This window comes from Calliopsis andreniformis, chromosome 3 (genome assembly GCF_051401765.1).
Source record: "Calliopsis andreniformis isolate RMS-2024a chromosome 3, iyCalAndr_principal, whole genome shotgun sequence".
Classification (NCBI taxonomy): Eukaryota; Metazoa; Arthropoda; class Insecta; order Hymenoptera; family Andrenidae; genus Calliopsis; species Calliopsis andreniformis.
In genome coordinates this window covers 39,611-63,349 of record NC_135064.1, presented here as the reverse complement: position 1 = coordinate 63,349, position 23,739 = coordinate 39,611, and the positions used below count along the sequence as shown (strand labels likewise).

The 23,739-nt window shown below is 44.0% G+C and overlaps 2 protein-coding genes across 2 annotated transcripts; one reads left to right on the top strand and one right to left on the bottom strand.

Annotated features, from left to right (window-relative positions):
• Positions 1-16,198: 16,198 nt before the first annotated feature.
• On the top strand, positions 16,199-16,841 carry LOC143188754 (uncharacterized). The gene is made up of 2 exons (XM_076393181.1): positions 16,199-16,754; positions 16,804-16,841. Exons 1-2 carry the CDS (start codon positions 16,199-16,201, stop codon positions 16,839-16,841), a joined length of 594 nt encoding a protein of 197 aa, XP_076249296.1.
• A 1,710-nt stretch (positions 16,842-18,551) lies between these two features.
• LOC143188745 (uncharacterized) lies at positions 18,552-22,599 on the bottom strand. Its single transcript, XM_076393169.1, has 7 exons — positions 22,571-22,599; positions 22,345-22,366; positions 22,040-22,150; positions 21,256-21,970; positions 19,600-21,199; positions 18,715-19,194; positions 18,552-18,642 (listed from the first exon to the last, which is right to left on the bottom strand). The coding sequence occupies exons 1-7, from the start codon at positions 22,597-22,599 to the stop codon at positions 18,552-18,554; spliced, it is 3,048 nt and encodes a 1,015-aa protein (XP_076249284.1).
• Between the last annotated feature and the right edge of the window lie 1,140 nt (positions 22,600-23,739).

Sequence of the window (23,739 nt, the reverse complement as noted above, 5' to 3'; positions counted from 1 at the left end):
CAAATACTCATAATGGCCGTCAGGAGTCACAAATGCGGTCTTTTCGATAGAATCATCTGCTACCGGAATTTGATGAAATCCCGACGCCATGTCTAACGTGGTAAAATATTCACCTTTTCCCAAAAGATCCAATTGATCATCAATTCGCGGTAAAGGATAACGGTCTCTGACAGTAATTCGATTTAACGCTCGGTAATCAACACACATTCGATCTTGACCGTTCTTTTTCTTTACCAAAATAATAGGGCTGGCGAATGATGACACGCTCTCCCGTATTATATTCTTACGCAACAATTCATCGACTATCGTACGTACCTTTTCTCTCTCTGTATGCGACAAACGATACGGATGATAGTTTACTACCTTATCCTCCTTCGTTACAATACGTAATTTTCCCGTAGTTACGCATCGGCTCAAATCATTCGACGCAATCATGTGCTGGTACTTGTCCAAAAGGTTCCTCAGTGGTGCGCAACCTTCTTCGCAGTGAATCTCAGCTACATTGCAATGGGGTATGGATGATTTTGGGTCCTCACAAAGGTCCACTCGTACCAGCTAACCATCCGCACGTCTTGATGTTTTAGTACATTCGTACCCATCACAGCATCATACACAATGTCATTGTCTTTCACCACAAAGAACTCAAGTTCTACAGTAACGTTTTCCGTCTGTACGACGACACAAGTACGACCGACTGTGTGTACGCAAGAATCCGCGTACCGAAACAAAATGAGGAATCACTTTAGAACACAATCGACCAACCACCGACTCTTTAATCAGGGAGCAATCAGCTCCACTATCCAATAAACAATGCACAAGAGTGTCTTTAATTAGAATAGGCGTAGTCTTCTGATTCTCCAAATAACAGAGGTTCGCTTGCGACTTCTTTTGTTCTTGCGATTTTGTTTGAATCCGCTGTTTTGCCCAACAATGTGTCTCCTCATGGCCCCGCTTCGAACAAAAGCCACAAGTTGTAGTGGACCTCTTCCTGTCATCCTTCGAATCTGTCCTCCTTCTACTTGGACTCCCAACACCCTTCGAGTCGCGTTTGGACCTTTTAGGACAGTCCATTTGCAAGTGGTCAACGCTGTCACACGTATAACAACGTTTCTTCGCAAACCGAGGTCTGTGGTGTCGTTCTTTAAACTCTTCTTCCTTCTTCTTTTCCTTTTCAGGCTTCATAAATTGGGTCAATCCAGCAATCAACTGCGAGGTCTCCTTGAAACGAGCGTTGTGCAGAGCTTGACGTACATTTTGATCAGTCACTGCTCCTATTATAAGCTCAATTGATTCCTCTGGTTTGAAAACAGTACGGGTTTGCTGTAAATACAGCAACTTCATGCGTGCATATTCGGCGTAAGTCGTCGCAGCATCACTGGAATATGTCACCGCCCGCAAGAGTCTTTCGTGCAAATTCTTTTGTGACACAAACACATCACACAAATCTTCACAGAACTTGCTCCAATTACGCGGTTGACCGTTCCACTCCTGATACCAATCCTTGGCAGGTCCCCTCAATGCATGAGTCGCGAGAGAAAGACGCTGCTGTTCAGTATGTTCGTGTATAATTTGGTCAACTATGTTGCACCATGTTTTCGCGACCTGTCCCAAATCACTACCGTTGAATTCCGGCACCACTTCCACTAACTTCGGAGACAGTACACTGTTCCCCGCATTGGTAGCACTCGCAGCTATTTTTTCAATAACTTGACGAACCAATGCGTCAAGAGCAGAAACACCACTCTTCGATGAACTCGCGGTTTCACCGGCGGATTCCATGGTAAACTTAGAATATAAGACGACTTGTCGCTCAAATGTCTAAAGATAACCGCACAGACGCGAAGATATCAGATCCCACTTCTGATGTTAGAAATTTAGTCGAAGCTCGTTCCTTTCTCAAGATTCTGGGGTAAGTGCCGTGGGGTTCGTCACAGTCCTCTTACCAAAAGGCATAGCCTTCCCCACTCCGTGGCCAGATCCTTTAGGAACAATATTCCCATTCTTGAGCAATACGGTGTCGGGCCGCTTGCCTTTTTCCAAACACTCGCTCTTCTTCTAAACAGTCACATAACGCCCGATATCTGAGAGGCCCAACGTAGCCATCAGCCATCGGTCGCCAACGGGACTGTTTAGTCTCATGCACCCTCAATCAGCCATTCGTAAACTAAGACCCTGTCATAAATTCATCAAAGGCTAATCACCATTCGGCCATCCGTCCCAAACTCTCTCTTAAAAATACGTTGACGCTAACAAATAATAAACTAAAAATAAAGAATATCAATTGTTTATGATATTTATATGTTCTTAGGTCTGGGTTAGGTCTGGGTATATACAAAATAAAAGGAGACATTAGTAGAAATACATTAATTTCATGAATTTATTGCTTAATTATAATAATTTATAATTAGATTTTTTCCTCTCCCTCGTCCACCTTGGCCAGGGCCGCGATTGCCGCCGCGACCCCGCCGACCACGGCTTCTCCCATATGTAGTTTGTCTGTATTTTTTTTTCAAGTCTCGGAACTGTAACATAAAAAATAGATACATGTTATTCACGAAGTTTACTTCGCTTTTGAACAAAAAATGAATAGATAAATTACTCAGCGGTTTAGCATAAGATCGCCTATGATCTACGTACCTTTTTTTCTCCATGCCTCCTCTAAAGCCACCAGCGACTCAAGCGTTGGTGGCTGCGTCGTTGCCGGTGCCGACGTCGTCGTCGTCGGCATCATCAGCGTCGGCGTCGTCGTCGTCGTCGTCGTCGTCGGCGTCGTTGCCACCACCGTCGTTGCCGCCGTCGTCTCAATTTGTTTATTTTCCATCTAAAAATAAATAGAAGATATAATGAAGGTATTATTTTTATTCAATTGCTGTGTGTTCACGTAATTCTTTACATACAATTTCTTATTTTTTTTCAAACAACAAAGTACAAAATTTATATTAAACTAATTAAAGTATGTCAAAGAAATGTATGTAAAGGAACCCATGTAACGCAGACCCAAACGTACTTTCTTTAGGCATATTTTGAGAGAATTATAACATTACTTTGTTATTGAATCTGCTAATGAAGGGATGAATTATTGAGCGCGCGTAAAACGGACATCCAACACATCTTGGCTGGCACAGCAGATTTTGCACAACAAATCGAAAAAATACAATGGCAATAATGCTAGTTCACACGAAATATGCCTAAATACAATGTAACTTTGACCATGAAATTTAAAACTTGTATATAGTGGAAAAGATAGAGACAGTAAACGTAGGTACTTACGTTGTTTCTTGTTCTGTGGTCACTTTTCTTCTGTCGCTCGGAACCTTGCCACGCAGGGTTGTTGGCGAATTTCCTCGCGCGAGGTGGAGGAAAGTAGTGGGGAAAGAAATAAGGGGTGTCCTATTGTAATGTATTGCTAAGATCTCTCGGGTACCCAAGGTATACCGAAATATAATGAGACACTCGGTCCCAGATAGCACAAAGATGTCTAATGGACATCTTAAAGACGTCCGTTCCCGATATTGACGACATCGTATAGACGTCGGTGATGTCCTATAAATGTCTTAGAAACATCCTCCGAATGTCGTATGTTACAAAACCGTACGTCTTCCAGATGTCTTTAACATATCTTATGTACGTCTTTAAGACATTTTCAAGACATCTTATAGGCACCTTTCAAACATTTTCAGGGCATGTTTTAGACATTTTGTAAGATATTATAAAGACATTATTCAGACGATTTTAAGATATTTATAAGACGTTTTCAAGACATCTTTAAGACACTATTAAAGACGTTTCCAGACGTTTGTTTTAAAAAAAAATAAATCATATTAAGAAAAATAAAAAATTCAATTAATAAAGGTAAATCAAAACTTTTAATCAGAATTAAAATGTTTATTTAAAGTATTATATTTATGCAACATAACAATACAATATTATATTATTACAAACATTATTACAATAAACGTTATTGTAATAACATGAACATTAGAATTTTTTTGATATTGTTGCTCTCCTGTCCGATGCTCTTCGTAGCCATGTTTGAATCGACACCTCGGTTTGGCGTCTGTTTTGTGCCACATTTGCCTTTTCTGCAGCACCTTAAATACAAATTTCGATAGAATATTTTAGAATGAACTCTATAAAAATTATAACATTAATAAGAATATACTTTAAGGGTGATAATTACATAATATGAGATTTGATGTTTTTAGGCTATGAAACTCTTTCTTGCCTTTCCTTCCCAACCAGCTGTATTCCAATGCAAGGTCGTTTGTACTTAAAGAGTTGAATACCCGCTTCACAAATTCATAATTATTGTTTCCCCCTATTTTTGCTAATTCTTGCACCTAAAATTAAAAAATGACTTATATTCTGCTAACAGAATGAAAATAGATTAGTCACTGAAACACAAATTAAATTTAATTTTATATATGTTCATACTGCATCTTCAAAATCAGCTACATCATTTAAAATAATTTCCACACGTAAAAGAGCCTCTTTTGTGTTTAAGGGAAATCCTAACTCAGAATATTTTGTGAAAAAGGTAGGTTTATCCTGAGATTTATTTCCTGTTTCTTTCAACATATTTTTTATTTCTCCAATTTCATGCAGTACATCCGTTAGCAATCCCCGTATTAAATGGTTCTGCTCAAGAAGAACCTTATAATTTGAATTCTTGCCAGCATAATTTTGGCAATTATTTGTTTCTCCATTTCCTATAAATTTTCAGGCGTTATATTTTCTATATGAATTACTATTTAATTAGTCAAATAAATGACTTTACCAATGACACAAGGTTGGGTGGAGCTGTTATTATTAGTAATTTCATGATTGAAACTTGCACCCTGAATAGGGCACTCAGCAATAGCTAAAAAACGGAATATTTTTTCTAATTATAATAAACAATTGAATGATTTAATTACACTGTTCAACAAGTATCTAATTTTTTAAACTTGAATGAACATTTCTCATATATTTTGACATGCTGAATACGAATCGACAAACAGATTTTTTTCCAGAACGTATAGTTTTTGAAAAAATCAATTTTGAAAGAAAATGACAAATTTTGAACTTTGGAAATATTTTGTGCTTTTACCGTAATACTTATTTAGTTGCTCTTGACACAAAATAATTCTGTGGACTCTCCCGAAAAAAAGGATATAGTAGTTATTAGATTATAAACATCGAAATATGTTTAAATAATAATGAACGTGAAAAGGACAGCCAGAATGCACCCAGTTTAGTTGATATTTTTCACTTTATTTAAAAAAACGAGGGTTTAGAGAAAAATCTGCCTATACCACGCGATAGAGCAAGCTTTCTACTACGGAAAGCATATCAGGAGGCGAATTCACAAAATTATTTTTGTTTTCAATATAGAAACGAAATAGTTTCTATATATATATATATATATATATATAGAAACAGGATTATATATATATATATATATATTATATATACAGTTATATATTCTATATATATATATATATATATATATAATCCTGTTTTGATTATATATATATATAATCCTGTTTGAATATTTCGTGTCAAACAGGATTATTTCGTGTCAAGAGCAACTAAATAACTATTACGGTAAAAGTACAAAATAGTTCCAAAGTTGAAAAATTGTCATTTTTTTCGAAATTGATTTTTTCAAAAACTGTACGTTCTGTAAAAAAGGTGTAGGATTTAAGTTTACCGCGTGACGTCGTGTGATTGTATTATAACAGTTATACTATGTATAATTTTATACGTTTATCTTTATAATATAATAAATATTACCACAAAAGGTTTGCAGATTCATATTTACAAAATCAAAAAAAAGTCCAAATTTGTCGAACAGTGTTATAAGAAAAAGATTTAGGTGTTGTTTGTAAGCCTTGTTTGAGTTGAATAAACATTATGTACTGTAAGTGTTCTAATAATGTTTATAAACTGTTGTGTACATACTTATTGTTTTCTTTTTTTTAATTGTTGGAGGTGATGGTAAACTGCCAATAACTGTTTCATCACTATCCGATGATACTGATACTGATGATACCCACTTTTCTTTCTGCTTCCCTTTTTTTAGCAAATTATCGTTTTCAGACTGCAAATCGCTGGTCTCTTCAGCAGTTTTAGCTTTCAATCTGGCTTTGGAATAATCATCTACAAGTATTAAATAGTAATTACATTAATTGTATATTTGTTTTGAATAATAATTTTAACTTACTGAAAGTGCCATTTCTGAAAACTTTAATTTTATGTGTTGGCCAGGATAATTCTAATGGTTCACACTTTTTGATGGCATTTATCAGCCGATTTTGTGGTAAAGGTGGCCAATGACATACATCGTTCTGTATCCATGTTGATGGTACTGCTTCGACACTACCATCGTCCACAAATTCAACAATGGTCCACGTTTCTTTCTCCATTCTTCAATTTTAGAAATATTTAGAATGTGTTTATTTGTGCTACTAAATGTATGTTTGGCATGCCGGAATAATACAGTCATTATATGCGTGGTAAGTTAATATTGAATTGTAGATAAATAGTAATAGTAATTACTGTATGAAAACACGTTAAATTTATGAATAGAACAAAAAATTCTTGTCAATGGTGATTGGCATTTACAATTTATACTATGTACACTATGGAAGAAGCGATTAATAAAAATAAGCGTTTGAACTTAGCAATAAGCAGAATGGATCAGTGGAAAGATAACAAGTTTTTCGGCAATTTCTAATTTTACACATTTATAGGCGATGTACTTGATATTAAAAATTTCTAAAGGCCCTAAATTATACGGTTCTACTAAAAAAATACCTAATTTTGAGGATTTGCAAGGTTTCTCGTAAAAATCCTTTAAGACTAAAAATTTTCTGCCAAGTATTTTATAATCATCATCTGACAATATTAAATTTTTCACAACAATAATAGTACCGTCACTGAGACAGCAACAGTTATCAGGATCAGTAACTTTTAGAATAAAATTATTAAAATCAACAACTTTAAATTGTTTTAACGCTGTAATATGCTCTGTTAATGGACCTTCGGAATGTTCTTTTCTAAAAGAAGGATATTTCATAGTGTCAGGTTTTTTTTCAAGAAAAGTGGATGTCTCTATATATCGTTTTACAATTTGTTCCAAATGTTTATCACTTTTTCTAATAGATCTTAAAATACTCTGTAAAAAATTTTCAAAAGGGAAAGCACTAAAATTATCCAGTGGCCCGTGATTTTTAACGTCTTGAGTTATATGTAACAAATTATGCACATTGTGAGATATGTTTTCCAAACCATATAGCATTCTAAAAGTTACTACAAAATATTTTAACAATTCAGATGCATAATCAATACAATTAAAATACCTGGCATTTGACAAAATAATCAATCCTACATGCAACGATAAAAAATTTAAGTATCTATCATTACTTACATTTTTTATCAGGACTATTGGACCCGTATAAAATAGAAATTGCCGAAATTCTGTAGCTTTCCATCTTTTTACTTCATCCAAGGCTCTAGGTTTCCTATTAAATTCTACCGGAATATTTTTTGCCAAATGAATTAGTTGTTGGAATCGCTTAAAATAAGGGATCCAACGGAGGTCCGGATGAGGTGAGATGGAGGGAATGCGAAAGAAACGAAAACACAAGTTTTATATTTTGTCGGCCCTGAAAAGGGCTTGGAAGCGACGTTTATTTAAACTTTTGTGTAGGGGGCTGGGTGCTGCTCCGGTCCTCGTCGGCTCGGGTGGACGGTGGATCGGAGGCCCTGTGGTCGTGGCTGGTGGTGACGCCGGCGCTCCTCTTAGCGACGTTGGCGTCTGAAAAAGAGATAGCGGCAGAACCGCGGCGGTAAGCAAGAGTGTAAGTCTGGCTATACCAAAGATTCCCAACTCCAGGCTGCGCTCGCGAGCCTATTTGGAGGGGATAGCAAAACCTTGCCAGTAACGCAAAGGTAATGCAGTGGACTGTATTATCGACTCTTCTTCTGGTGCGAAGAAGGAGTCGATGAGCGAGTGGCTAGAGAGGAGAAGGGACCTCTTCTCTTCGCCTTGCACCTTTTGGAAAGGTTCGTTCCGTACGAATCCAAGTAACTTAGGGATTCGTGAGCGGAGGGACACGCTATAACCAGCGAATTGCTGGTCCTGGAGGCTGAGGACGGCCAGAGGCTCCGCGACTCCGTTCACCTTACCGTGTGCTTCTATTCGTCACACGGGGGTTGCTTCTAAACGGGGTGGCAGAGCACGAGTAACGCAGAGGTGATAGGCACGTACGTTATCTCTCTCTGTTGTAGCCCGTCTCTCAGGGATCCAACAGGCAGCGGCCTTTGTTGCTCCGAGACGAAACGAGACTCAGAGAATCAGGGCAGGCCCCGATTCCAAGAGTGCAAATCTCGATCAATTGTCTCCTAAAACAAAACAGGTGCTCTTTCGTACGTATTATACGTACGAATCGAGCAGAGCTTCTTAGTCTATCGGCGACAGAGGTTCAGCTTTTGAGAGCTAGTGAGATTTCAAGTGTCTGGTAACCAAACTACTTGAAATCTGGAGACTGGCGAGCTGAGATGCGCTTGACGAACGGTCGCACTGACTGCGTCAAGCTTGATTGTCGTAAGACGACTGGGGCGAGAGCCGCGCGTGTCTCCGCGAAGCGGAAGACGTGCCAAATTTTACCACTACGCGGCGCTCACAAATTATCTTTTGTCTCGTGCTAATGTAGTACGATGTACTCTCTCTCTCCTTCAGGCTCCGATGTCCCCACTCGACATCGAGCCTGGAGTTCAAAACCGTTGCTCGACAACGCTTACTTTGTTTGAACTTTAATTTTGACGACAAAAACAAGTCATACGACAGCTGATCGTGTTTTGCTGCTAGGACAACGTATGCTCCGACCGAAGGCCACCTTCGGTCGGTCACGTATACCAACAAATTACGAATCTCGCGGACGAGCCAAATGCCCGTTATATAACCGTTTTTTAAACAATAATGGTAAACCATCGATATTAAGATTAACTTGAATGGTGTTATCATTAATAGAACCAATATCTATAAATTTAATTAGCTTTAGAACACTATTTTTTAAGCCGAAATGATAATAATTTCCTGGGTCTACACGTTTCGTTTCTACTGATCTACATGTTCTTAAAAGAGTCCTTGCATCTGAAGGTAAGTTATTCGGAATAGGCTTTTTTAACAAATTCAACAAATCATTAATTGCACAATGCGAAATATTGTGTTTTAAAGACCATTGTATTAGCAAAGCATGAAAACTTTCATCTAATTCCTCCACGGGACCTGTATTTCGATTTAGCATATTGGGATTTTCTTCAGTCTCTTGAGTTTCTGCAGAATCATTTTCAGTATTCTGTATCAAATCTAAAGAAGCAAAGCTACTTTCATTACTGTTATTTAGACTAGAATAAGAATTTTCTGAGGAAACATTTAATTGAATAATATTTGAAGATCCTGTATTACATGATGTGGAAGCTTCCTGATGCAAAGATTTGTACGATGCAAGCAAAGATCTTTTACCACGCATATAATATTTCTGCATATTTCGTTTTTTTGCCATTCTTAAATTAAAAGAAAATAAAAACTTTGATAATAAAATAAAATTATACAACAAAAATATCAAATAACAATAAAATTATAAAACAAAAACTTACACAAATGTAGCTTAGTATAGTACCACCACCAACAACAACTAATATTTTTGGGGATTTTCACAACACGCTAAAATAAAGGAAATTTACCACTAATATGAAAGACATATTTAAATAAACAGAAATAAATATAAAGTAAAAACTTACCTAATGTAGCAGCAAAATTTCTTATTTTAACAGCACACTTGCAACAATTGATTTTTTCCTATTTTTCACTTTTCACTGCTCTTTATTGACCAGAGACGCCTGAACAAATGATCGTTCCGCGTCTCGGCGGCTCGGAGATTCCGCGATTCCGCGCCTCCACGATTTCGACTGATTACTGTTTAATTACTATAGCGACCGCAATTATTAACAGTTTTATCAGCGACGTACGTAGTTATCCGAAAACCGTTGCACATTTTCACATCGAAAAATTTGTATTACAGCAAAAAATTTATTTGCAATAAGATCTACTAATATCTCACATAATATATAATATGCATTAAATTTTGAAGGGCGTACCACGTAATTGTCTTCACGATTTTGTAAATATTTCTGATAATCTAAAAAAAAATGTTTTGAGTAGGTATACGTTAATTTTCTAATCCCATCCAGCCGTCGCGCTGCGGTCATCCGCTGCATCCAGCATAGTCCAGCAGCTGCGCTTGCTGATCACGTCTGCTGGTTACGCTTAAGATATATTTTACATTTTTCATCGGTTACAAGTTGCGATATAAAATATTGCCGAAAGCAATATTGATCTTTTACCGAACAAAAACTTTTGGAAAATTTTATATATTTTTGACTTGAAGCCGATTAATATTTTTTGTAATATTGTTGAAAATACCTGAAAAAATGTAGGGACAGAATTACGTGATACACTCTGTATGACACTACTGACATAGATTTACAGGAAATATTTTCTAAAAGGAAAGGACCCCAACTGCCAATAAATTTCTTCGATTTTAACGATTTTTTGTAGGTTGATTTTGGTAGATTTGGTAGATGTTGGTTGATTTTCGTAGAATACATTTACCTAATAATATGTGTAAAATATTAGTCTTAGATACTCGATAGTTTTAACGATATAATTAAATTAAAGATACATATACCATCTCTATCTATTGTAATGTAGGCATCGATTCGCGTAATATAGAATAGGTACATGACACGGTGCGCGGCTTGTAATCGGGTAGGAGTCCGAGATGGAATCTCGGTCGATGAATAAATTCTTTTCTTTCTTTTTTCTTTCTTTTACGTCATTAATATTATTATGATGACATTATATACGATGCAAAATGATAATTATCGTACATAAAAACGATCGACACCAGGAACACATAATGAAGGCTTGTTTGTTGTAATGACATTCTTTAGTTTTTATATTTTTCGGGAAAGCAACTTGATTCAGATTCAACAGTATTTCCTTTGTTGATGTCACATTAGAAGAAGGTACAGTACTAATATCAATCAGGTACAGTATTAATAAATGATTTTGCTTGAAAATAAAAATCTGTTCCTTTTTATCTTATTTTCTATAAAAGAACACTATATGCATGTGATCTTTTGCGATTAAATTGTATTATTATATAATTATAATACTGTATACTTTTGAGATCAAAATCTTTATGTGTAGCAACTAAATAATGGGAATTACAAAAAATTAGGAAATTATGAAGACGCGTTTGTTTATTTTATGCTCTAAGAATGCGTTTTAATAATCTGTAGAACCTATTTAAAATATGTTAAGTTTCAGGTGTCATTCCAACATTTATTTCGATATAAATTTCCAATATATGTACGACGTTTACTTCGTCTTTAACATGTAAATTTCAGATGTCTTACAGATGTCTAGAATAAATGTCTTCAAGACGTCTGAAATTTACGTCTTTAAGACGTCTAAAATTTACGTCTTACTGATGTTTAAAATTTACATCTTTAACAGGTCTTTATGACATAAATTCCAGATGTCTTTGAGGCGACCACAATGAGACGTCTTGAAAACGTCCAAATTAGGTCGTAAGACGTTCAGACCTAAAATAGACATAAAATAGGCGTCTTTAAGATGTCGTGTGCTATCTGGGGTATATCTTCCCTCACTTTCCAATTTCCCCACACACACACATACCTACCTAAAGAGAGAATTCGCTGGACAACCCTTGATTCTTACTTTCCCCATAAGATTCTAGGATTCAAAGTGCCTTTTTCACTCACTCACTATTTTATGTCTCACTTGCACCATGGCCCGAGCGATACGTCATCGGTACACGTAAAGGTTTGCATACGCGACAATTTGAAAATTTATGACATTTTCAAGCATGAATATGGAGTCTCTCTCCATTCCGAGGCAAGTGGAGAAGAATCACTTTACCTTCCTTATTGTTATATTTATAATATAACAGAGGGGAAAATATTGATGTTGGGGAAATGTGGGGTTGTGCGAAATGTGGGGATATGGGGTACAATATGTCAAAGGATGTAGAGATCACCTACAAACCAAATACCGAAAAACAAAATTAGTCGTATGCATATGCATGGGATAACAAAACAATTCTTTCCTATGCGTATTTCCGTCCGAAACGTATTTTCGTACATATGTATTCTATATAAATGTGTCATTGTACTCTGATACTAATGCAACAGAGAGACGCGTGTGTCTGTGCTCTTGAAAACGCTCTTGTGTTCTTCCTTTCAGTATCTTAGCGATCTGTAATATAAACAAATCCGTGAAAGCATTGGGCATTGGAGGAACAGCTCAGTTCTTTGCTTTATGCATTACAGAAAAGACATACAAAGCATTCGAGCTTTCAAATACGAATAGCGTATGAATTGTTACATACGCTGCTTTCGTGTTAATCGCGTGTGAATAGTTATATAGTGTGATTGTGGACAAAATGAATGTGGAAGTAAGACAGGAAAGCGAAGAAGGAAGACAAGGCAAGGGCTATGTGAAAGGAAAGAGAAAAGGCCGTCAACCTACAACGAATACGAAGCGTTTGTCTATGAAGAAAAGGTGGAGAGAAAGGTAAATTATGTTTTAATTACAGATTCGCATGAGAGCAGTAGTTTGTAATGCAGTAATAGCATGATACTCTTTATTGTTGAATATTGTAATATTTATATTGTTGGAATATATCAAGAACTATCCCGGACGTTTTACACAGATATTGCATGCTATGCGTAGCGCAACACGTGTCGTCACTTCATCCCTATTGTGCCGTCCATCTCTTTTCCATCTGTACTTTGGCTGTGTTTCTCTTTCTATGGCAGAAAGACCAGAAACGTATCGAACAATTCCTTCTAATATGTATCTCGCATTTTTTAAAGATAAAGAAGCAAGAAAATCAAGTAAATTCGTGATTATATTTTAAAACTGGTAAATTAAACTTTTACTACGATTTTTACTTCACTATACATAGTGAATGGCTCATAGTACCTGCACTATTCTAGAAATGAAAACTTTTTTCTGTTTTGCAATGTCCAATAAATGATCCTTGGAGAGTTTTGTTTCGAAACAATCGGATTTTTCGAAGTCCAGGGTTTATTATACTGTTCAAGTCGTCATTTAGTCCATACCATACTAGCTTGCCTTCTAATTATGCGCTCTCTTTCTGTCTCTCTCTCTCTCTCCCTACCATTACACAGCCTATACTGCCCTATGCTACGTCGCGTCGCCTGCGTGTCAATGTGCGCCTGGGTTTAGGATAGGTCGTTCGAACCGTTGTATTATCCTGACTTTTCTCTAGCCATAAATATATTGACGGACCTGCCCGTGACCTGAGCATGGACCTTCAGCTACAGATTGCAGAAATAATCCCTTGAACAGGCTGACTGTTTTAGCTTAACAGGAATCAAGTGAAACTGTTTGCTTTTCGTTTGTACGCCACACCATTGAATGGTGACTATTGCCTTTATCCATTCATTTCAACGATATTTCTAATGTCTCGTATGCTTCATTCACAATGTAATGAGAGACAGCATGGGTGTATCGCATTTTACTATTCATCCGTCGCGCTTACTTCGAAACTTTTCCTCGTGAAAGAACGAGTTTTTCTAACCTGGGCCCAGTCTTCGGGACATTTTCCAGAGCTCACTCGTAACCTTGGTCCCAATAATATTTATGGCACTTCAAATACCCTGCACTCCTTTTCACACTACTACAGTGAAGGCCAACTTTTTACTATCGCAAGGCATTCTCTGTTGACTTTCTCGTACGATATATACGATTTAAAATTGCTTATATACATATATTCTGCTATTTTCCTCATCCTTATAATCATTTACCTGGAGCTATTTTAATAACTCACCCTCGAATTACACTGCATGTGTATAGCATGTGATGACTATCATTTACACAGAATATTTAAACAGAATTATTTACTCTTTCTTTTCTGCTACATATTTTATCTATTTCTGTGTATGCACACATGGCTCATTAGCCAAACTTTATTTGCAGACAACGCCTCAGGAATGCAGCGTACCTTATGATGAATGAAAACGTAGATAATGGTACGCTAAATCTACCACTCGATCAGAGCGTATGCAGTATTGAAACAGGTGCTTCTACCGGTGCCTACGACAAAGGCGAAGCATCTAGAGAAAATTCAAGAAATTCCGAAGATATCGAAGTCATTGAAGATATTATGGAAGTTGACTTCGATGTACGAGAAGAGCATCCCCTGAACATCAATAGGAGAGTTCAAGTAATTACACCACTGCCGGATGAGTGTGAGCAGCCAGCCTATAATGAGATGCCAGAAACATTGATCCTGGACGAAGTGTTGGAAACCGAAGAAGAAATGAATGAAGATGAAAATGATATTGATACAGAATGCAACTGGATGGTAGAAAGAGTAGAACCAGAACAGTTGGAACAACCAATTCCACAAGGCATAGACTTTGTTGATTTTGCATATGTTTTCGAACAGATAAAAAAACTTGCAAAACATTCAAATATCAGTTGCGGCATCGAACATTTTCAAATAGTTGGATTCCAACAAAACGGACTTGAGAAAGTCTACAACGTGCAGTGCCAAATATGCAATCAGAACGAGCGCATATCATGTCTCCGAAAAAATGACGGCATTATGGACATCAATCGCAGCGCTGTTTCCACGACAATGGTAACAGGCGGCGGATATAATCAACTAGAAGAGATAATGTCTGGCATGAACGTGTCGTGTATGTCCAGAAGAATGTACGAGAAATGTCAAGATGATATAATCGATGTCTTCGAACTGGCCGCACAGCGAGAAATGGAAGATGCTGGAAAAGAAGAGAGAGAACTGGCCATAGCAAGAGGCGACGTACACCCAGAATCTAACATACTGTGGATCGCAGTTGTCGCAGATGGCAGCTGGATGAAGAGGTCGTATCGGGGTGGAGATTATAATTCTCCTTCCGGTGTAGGAGCCATCGTTGGATACCATACGAAAAAAGTATTATTTATCAGTGTAAAAAATAAATTCTGCATGATTTGCCACACAGCAGCTAAGATGATGGAAGAAGCGCGCGAGCATCGCTGCTTCAAAAATTGGGATCGCAATCAGACCTCAACGGGCATGGAAAGTGCTGCTATTGTGGAGGGATTCAAATGCAGCGTAGAAATGCACGGCCTAATATACTCTATATTAGTTGCCGATGGCGACAGCAGTGTATATAAAAAGATACTGGATAATGATCCATATAAAGAATACATGGTGCATGTCCGGAAAATTGAATGCACTAATCACCTTCTACGTAATTTCGGTAGAAAAGTAAACGAAATCGTTGCAAAAGGTCGATACAAGGAACTGAGAGGCATTGTAAAACAGAATGCCCTCCGCTTGCGCACAGGCATACACAAAGCTGCAGAATACCGATTCAAGGAGAAAATAAGTCTCGTTGATCAAATGAAAAATTTGAAGGAAGATTTGAAAAATGTGCCGAGCCACGTTTTCGGTGAACACAAGGAGTGTCAGAAGTTGGCATATTTTTGCAACAAATATTCTGACCCCAACCAAATCAATTACGTTCCGCAACTGAAAGAAACGGGTATTTACCAAAGCATTGAGGAGGCGATGCAGCCGCTGTTCGCTCAAGCTGAAAGTTTGTTATATACATTAAACAATAATGCTGCGGAAAGCTTCAACAACATTATTGCTAAATTCATCGGAGGCAAGAGAATTAACTTTGGACGAAAAGGTTCGTACCAGGGTAGTTCGTACCAACAACAACCATCGTAAAGAAACTAGAAGAACGACGTAAACGTGCATCGCAGATGGCAATAAAATATGCACGAGAAGCGAAAGCATCCTCCTCGTGCTATGAAAAGCAGGCATGCGACAAGGATTACGGCCTTAGTGCGGAAAAGCCAGACATGGAAGAGACGGTGTACTCTTCTGAGTGTGAGAGGCACATGGCAACACTCCGCGAATGGCAAAGGATGCGACACAAGATCGAAGAGGAAACTCGTGATCAGGCCAATAGTCAAAAATGGTTGGCCTATAGAAAGAAATTATTAACTGCGTCTAATTTCGGCAAGATATGCCGATTACGAAGGGACACGCCGTGAATAAATACTTTGAAAAGTATAATGTATCCGCAAGTACAGAATTTACATTCCCTGGAATACGGAAAAGAGAACGAGGTGAATGCCTTGAGGCAACTAGAAGTAGAATTGGGAATTCCTATTTTACCGTGTGGCCTCTTTATCGATGCCGTTGTGCCTTATTTGGGTGCGACGCCCGACGGTCTCATGGAAGATGACACTACAATTGAAATTAAATGTCCAGAATCGGCAAAGAATTTATCGCCTACCGAAGCAATACAGCAGCTTCCTGCGATACGACGGATTTATCGGGGTGAAGAGATGAATAAAAATCATTATTATTATTATCAAGTGCAAGGACAATTGCACATAACGAATAAACAAGATGCTCTCTTCTGTTCATGGACCCCGAAAGGAATGAAAATCACAAAAGTACAAAGAGACGACAAATTCTGGGAAATACAAATGGAAGAAAAATTGAAGAGGTTCTACGAAGACTGTGTGCTAGCAGAAATTGTAGATAGTAGGTACATTAGAGGCCAGCCGACAAGAGAGCCTCTGTACGTAAAAGAACTAACTAGACGTACAACTGAAAAACAAAGTACATCTAACGATGGATAAGAAAAGGTAACAAAATATTATAATTAAAGGTCCATGTGGTATTGCGACTCCGCCTCCGGGCGAGTGAAAATCAGTACATATGAAGTACTGTCCAATTGCAATCGAAAGTCGCAATTGCACAAACGAGTGCAAATCAGCACGCATGCAGTGCTGTTCCATGGTATACGTAAAAAAGTATGCCATGTGGTATTGCGACTCCGCCTCCGAGCGAGTGAAAATCAGTACATATAAAGTGCTGTCCGATTGCAATTGAAAGTCGCAATCGCACTTGTCAGTGCGAATCAGCGCGTATGAAGTGCTGTTCCATGGCCTCAAGTTATAATTGTATATATTTGCAAATAAGTGTATATGGAGAGTGATGAGGACCGTCTTTGACGGGGGTGGTGGAGGGTTTTTTCACACTCTCCTACTAATTTTTACTTCCAGCTGTTTCTTTCTTACTTTATCCGAAGGAAAACCGATTTGCAAATAATTCGCCATAGATACAAAAAGATAAGTAAAATCCTTCTACTTTTATTGTTTGTACGTGAATTAATAGGAAATCAGTATCAACTTGTCTTAATTGTTTTTCACAGGCCAGTATCAAAAACGTAAATCCTGCCGTAGAACGCGAAGAAAGGAGGCAATAATATTTGCAACACATTTAAAAAGATAAGTCAATTACGTATACTTTTCATCGAACATAAATTCATTGGAAATCGTTTTCACTATGCTTGAATTTTGATCATAGGTTTTATGGCGCACAACTGTAATTCAACCCATTTTTTTTTTTTTTTTTTTTTTAACGTGGAGAAATGCCTAACGCACATCCCGGGGTGGGGGAATCCTGGGGTAGTGTGAGGCTTGCACCCACTAAAACTCCACGGTGGCCATCTTCAGCGCATGAGGGGGACTCCGGGAACTCTTTCGAACACTACCGGAGCCCCCCGCGCTACCTCCGCCGCTACCAGCGCGGCAGAGTGCCTGCTTCTGTGGGGAGTGATACCTCCCCACGTGGCCGCGGACGCCTCGCGCTACGCGCCCAGCGCCCGCGACCACTTTTTGTTCCCATTTGGGATTAGCGCCGCCGAGGGGGCCACACCCTCGACAATGCCCCTTCTGGGCCTTTTGACAGGAGGCCACCCCGCGCGCGGCTCACGGGCTCATGTAGCCGAGCCCGCCGTGGCATTATGCGCGGGAGCCGCCTGTTGGTGCCGGGCGGATAATAGTTCCGCCCGGCCGAGGGACGCGCGGGCAGGTCAGGGGGGACCAGCCCTACCTGTGGCTGGGGCGGCACGTAACCGCCGCCCCGCTGCCCGACGCGCCCCTCTTCTTTCAGCGCGAGCGGGGTCTGCGACCTCCCGCTCGCGCTCGTCCGCCTCCTTCCGGGTCATGATATCCTCACAGAAGGAGGCGAACGCTTGCCATGCGCCGCGATCGCCTGCGATCGCGGCTACAACAGCTCGGAGGGAGAGGTCGCCACCCATCTCCCTCCGGAGCGCCCGCCCTTGAGCCGCAAAGGCTGAACACTCTTCCAGCGCGTGTTGCGCGGAGTCCAGCTCCGCGCCGCACTGGTGGCACCCGGCCATCGCCTCCGCACCTATCTTCACCAGGTACTCTCCGAAGCATCCGTGCCCGGAGAGCACCTGGGTCATTCGGTAGGTGAGCCCACCATGCCTACGGTCCAGCCAGCTATCAAAGCTGGGCAGGACTGCCCCTACCGCCCGCTGTCGGTCGGCGCCGCTCCGTTGGAGCTGACGCCGCCATATTTCGCGGGCGGATCTTTGGGACTGGCGCTTCATCTCAGCCTCGACCGCCGCGTCTGGCGGGGCGTCCCCGTCCAGACGGAGGGCTTGCAAACGCCGATACACATCGGCGTGTGCCTCCGCCTGGATGTCGAAGGGGACGACACCCGCCAGAACCGCCGCCGTTTCGTGGGGTAGGGTGCGGTAGCCACGCACGACCTGGATGGCCATGAGCCTCTGCACGCGGCGCAACCGCTCCGGCTGACCACCGGGCCGCGGGCCCATACGGGGCACCCGTAGAGGGCCATGGGCCCGTACGGGGCACCCGTAGAGGGCCATGGCCCGCACCACTCCCACATATAGGCGGCGTACCTTCTCATCCGTCCCCCTAGGTTGGGCAAAAGTCGACCAAGCATGGTCGACGTGGCCACAACCCGGGGGACTAGGCAGTCGAAGTGCTCTTCAAAGCGCCAGTGGCTGTCGATTTCCAGGCCGAGGTACTTGAACCTTCCCTCGACCTGGATGGGGGCATCACCCACCCAGACCCGAGCCTGGGGGGCACGCCGCGACAGAGGCAGCCCGTGGAACCAGACCACCTCCGTCTTTTGCGGCGAGACCCTGAGCCCCAAGGCTCGGATCCTGGCGACGACCAGGGCTACGGCCATCACGGCCAGGCGGACAGTCCTCGCCCAATCCCTCCCCACGGCAACGATGAGCGTGTCGTCGGCGTAACAGACAACGCTCGTGCCGGTGGGGAGGGGCCCGCGCAGCACGGAGTCGTACCCCAGGTCCCATAGGAGTGGTCCTAACACGGAACCCTGAGGCACGCCCCGGCTGAGCACCCTCCGCTGGGTGCCGTTCCGGCCCGGGAATTCGATTTCCCTGTCCCGCAGGTATTCCGACATCACGGCCTGAAGGTAGGGCGGCACCCCGTGCTCTCGGAGTGCCACCCTTATTGCCCCCCAGGGCAGGGAGTTAAATGCGTTGGCGATATCTAAGCTGATCGCCAACGCAACCCCATCCTGGGAGACGGCCGTGTCTGTGAGGGATTTGACGTGATCGTTCGCGTCGAGCGTCGATCTTCCCCCACGGAAGCCGAACTGACAGTCGGCTATGCCGGGACCGTCACGGGACACTGCCTCCTCGATTCGGCGGGCGAGCACGCGCTCGAATAGTTTGCCGATTTTATCGAGGAGACAGATGGGCCGGTACGCGGAGGGTGAATCCGCGGGCTTGCCTTTCTTCGGGACGAGGACCATCCGCCCTCGCTTCCACAGAAGCGGTATCCGCCCCGACTGCAGACAGCCATTAAATAGGCTCAGCAGCCGGGGCCCGAGGACGCGCAGTGCCCGTTTTAAGGCACGTCCGGGCACTCCGTCCGGGCCGGGGGCGGTGTCGCGCACCTCCAAGCGACGGACGGCGGCAGCGAGTTCCCCTTGCGTGACCCCCAACTCGGCGGACCAGGTGGTCGGGTCCGCCGGTTCCGGCGGCCGTGGCTCCTCCGGATCGACCGGAAAAAGTGTGTCCACGACACGCCGGAGAATGGGGGGGGGGGGGGGGGGGGGGGGGGGGGGGTTGAGACTCGCCGTGACCGGGGGCGCCGCAGGGCGTAATCGCCCTAAGACGATTCTATACGGTCGCCCCCATGGGTCACGGTCTAGCGAGTCTAGGAGCTCGCGCCAGGCCTCGGACTTGGCCTTTTTGATGGCCGCCTGGAGGGCCACCGTTGCCTCTCGGTAGCCCTCGTACAGCATTTCTTCCCTCGCGACGTCGCGGTTGGCACGTCTGCGGGCCCTGGTGAAGCGGCGTCGAGCCGCCACCCTTGCAGCGCGCAAGGCGGCGATCTCGCCCGACCACCAGTACACGGCCCGCTTGCGAGGCTTTCCGGTCCGGGGCATGGCGGCGTCGCAGATCGCCGCCAGAGACTCCCGGAACCATACTGCCTCGCTGTCGACGTCCGCGACGGGCCCAGCCGGCGGCTCCGGCCAGGCCATCGCGAGGGAGACGGCCATCAACGCGTCCTCGTCCATTTTCTTGGCGGCCCATCTGCGGGGCGGCTGTCCGCCCCTGGGGCGACGAGCTTGGTGGGGGTCCTGATGTTCAGCGGATACGTGCATGAGCACGTGGAGGTGGTCGCTCAGCGATTCCACCTCCTCCGCGACCCTCCACCCGATGACACAGCGCGCGGCGCAGGGCGTCGCCCATGATAGGTCGACTATCGATTCGCCCTGCCACCGCACGCATGTGCTTGCGGAGCCCCTGTTGAGGAGTAGGAGCCCCGCGCCTGCCGCCCATTCCAGCACCGTTTGTCCCCTCGCGTCTGTCCCGGGACAACCCCAAGCCGTAGACTTGGCATTGAAGTCGCCCAGGACTAAGGTGCGGCCGACTGGAGAGCGGGACACGACGTCTCTGACCTCGTCCAGCAGCCGCTCAAACGTCGCGAGGGGGGCACTGGGCGGGGCATAGATGCCGACCACCGCTAGGCCGCCGTAAGTTGCCGCGACATACCCGCGGCCGTGCGCAAAAGCGCAGAGGGCCGCGGAGCCGTCGGCTATTGTCGCGACGGAGCCAAGGTCGTCTCCCGCCCAATTTGGGCGGTCGAGGACACGGTATGGCTCCGCCGCGACTGCCAACCCCACACCAAGCTCGGCCAACGTCTGCTGCAGAAGGTCCTGCAACGCGGCCGAGTGGTTGAGGTTGGCTTGAAGTATTTTGGCCGTGGGGGTGAATTTTAGGCCATTTCTATGGCCTCCCCACGGCCGGATCCTCCTTCCATCGGTGCGGGCTCAGGGGCCCGTGGTTCCTCCTTGTCCCTCGTTGCCGAGGCGGCCGGGCCAACTTGGCCGGACGCCTCGGGTGTAGGGTGTGGTTTCCTGCACCTTCGCGGCGGTGGCGGCGCGCAGGCCCTAGCGCCCAGCCTGTGATTGGCTGGGCGGCCGAGGTCAGTGCATACGGGGCACTTCGGCGGGGCCGAGCACTGCCGCGCCATGTGCTCGGTGCTACCACATGTGTAGCACCTGGCGCGGCGATCTGCCTCTTCAGGGCATTTTTGCTGCACGTGCCCCAGCTCTAGGCACGTGTGGCACCGCTGGGGACGTGCAGCCAGAGGCTCGACCCTCGCCGACGTCCAACCGACCCGGATGCGCCCGGCGGCCACGACTTTACTCATGGCCGCGACTGGACACCGTATCCAAATGGTGCCCAGCCCGGACGCGGATCGGCGGACTACACCGGTGCGGACTTCGTCCGCGCGACAACTGGCGATGCCTGCGACGGCGGCCGCCACCGCCTCCGCGGTCACGGACTCGTCCAGGCCGCTTATGCGCGCTTCGGCGCATTTGACGGGCCTGGACACTTTCACGTCCGTGCCGCGGAAAACTTCTGTCAGCCTCTCAGCGAGTCGATCTGCGCCAGCGGCGCTTTCTTGGCCGGGGACCTCAAGGATCGAGGACCCGTGCGGCCCTTTCGGTATCTAATGTCCGTGATACCGACATCTTGGAGACGTACGCCGGCTACTGCACGCGCCATGACTTCTGCGTACGTCATTGCGCTCCCCGGGGCTACGGTCAAACTGACCGCAGCCCTTTTTGGAGCGCGGGGAGGTCGTATGCGCGGCGCCTTCTTGGGGGCCGTGACCGGTGGCGGGCGAGCACTGTAATTCAACCCATTTTTTTTTTTTTTTACGTGGAGAAATGCCTAACGCACACCCCGGGATGGGGGAATCCCGGGGTAGTGTGGGGCTTGCACCCACTAAAACTCCACGGTGGCCATCTTCAGCGCATGAGGGGGACTCCGGGAACTCTTTCGAACACTACCGGAGCCCCCCGCGCTTCCCTCCGCCGCTACCAGCGCGGCGGAGTTCCTTCTTCTGTGGGGAGTGTAACCTCCCCACGTGGCCGCGGACGCCTCGCGCTACGCGCCCAGCGCCCGCGACCACTTCGTTTCCCTTTTGGGATTGGCGCCGCCGAGAGGGCCACACTCTCGACGACGCCCCTTTTGGGCCTTTTGACAGGAGGCCACCGGGTCCCCAACCCGGTGACCTCAGGCCCTGGCGGTCCCGCGCGCGGCTGACGGGCTCAGTAGCCGAGCCCGCCGCGGCATTATGCGCGGGAACCGCCTGTTAGTGCCGGGCGGATAGCAGTTCCGCCCGGCCGAGGGACGCGCGAGCAGGTCAGGGGGGACCAGCCCCACCTGTGGCTGGGGCGGCACGTAACCGCCGCCCCGCTGCCCGACGCGCCCCTCTTCTTTCTGCGCGAGCGGGGTCTGCGACCTCCCGCTCGCGCTCGTCCGCCTCCTTCCGGGTCATAATGTCCTCACAGAAGAAGGCGAACGCTTGCCAGGCGCCGCGATCGCCAGCGATCGCGGACTGTAATTCAACCCAAACCTAACCCAGACCTAACCCAGACCAGACCCGAAGCAAAAACCATTTGGAAATAATTCGCCACATATACAAAGAGATAAGTAAAATCCTTTTACCCTTATTGTCTGTAAGTAAATTAATAGGAAACCATCATGAACTTGTTTTAATTGTTTTTAAAGGCTGGTATCAAGAACGTAGAAAGTGTAAAACTTGTAAGTATATCATCTTTTACATTCAAATTATATAAATTCGAAAAATAATTTTTATTAAACTGATTTATTTTTGCAGATCAAATCAGAGTTTACGCTCGAAATATTTCACCAGTGACTCGCGCCGCTCAATGCCGCTTGCGGGCGACTTGGACCAAACCATAATAGCGTTTTAGAAACGCAAGAGTAAGATTTGATGTTTGCCTTCTCTCTCGTCTTTCCGAAGCTATCCGAAGTGATCCGAAGGGCCGAATTCACGTACATACGGCTCGTGCAGTAGTGTGTATAATGGAGGGGGAATCACAGTGTGGCTGCATCTCGCATTCATTAGCCAGCCACATGTCTGTGGATAATATTATTTCTGTAAAGAAAACTGTAACGGCAGATACCGACCAAGAAATCTCGTAAAGTCACGTGACTACCCTAACCCCTTAAGATGACACAACTATGCACAGCTAAAATGCTGTGTTCAACTTGGCGTGACCACGCAAGGTATGTACCTTTATCTATGCACAGTACAATAAAAAATACTTAAGTATAATTAATGTAAATTGTCAATTTGATCCGAGTTTTTTTTAAATATTGAAAGCAAATTTGATGTAACTCCTGAAAGAGTAAAATATGGAATTTTAGTATAGGAAGAAATGCAAATTCGTCAGAGCATGAGTGTGA

Coding starts and splice junctions, on each gene's coding strand:
- LOC143188745 (XM_076393169.1), bottom strand. CDS start 22,599: ATGCCGCGGCGGGCTCGGCTACTGAGCCC. Junction 22,367..22,570: donor CGGGCTCGGCTACTGAGCCC/GTCAGCCGCGCG, acceptor CACTCCCCACAG/AAGAAGGAACTCCGCCGCGC. Junction 18,643..18,714: donor GGCTCATGGCCATCCAGGTC/GTGCGTGGCTAC, acceptor TTCGACATCCAG/GCGGAGGCACACGCCGATGT.
- LOC143188754 (XM_076393181.1), top strand. CDS start 16,199: ATGTATCCGCAAGTACAGAATTTACATTCCCTGGAATACGGAAAAGAG. Junction 16,755..16,803: donor ACGTACAACTGAAAAACAAA/GTACATCTAACG, acceptor TTATAATTAAAG/GTCCATGTGGTATTGCGACT.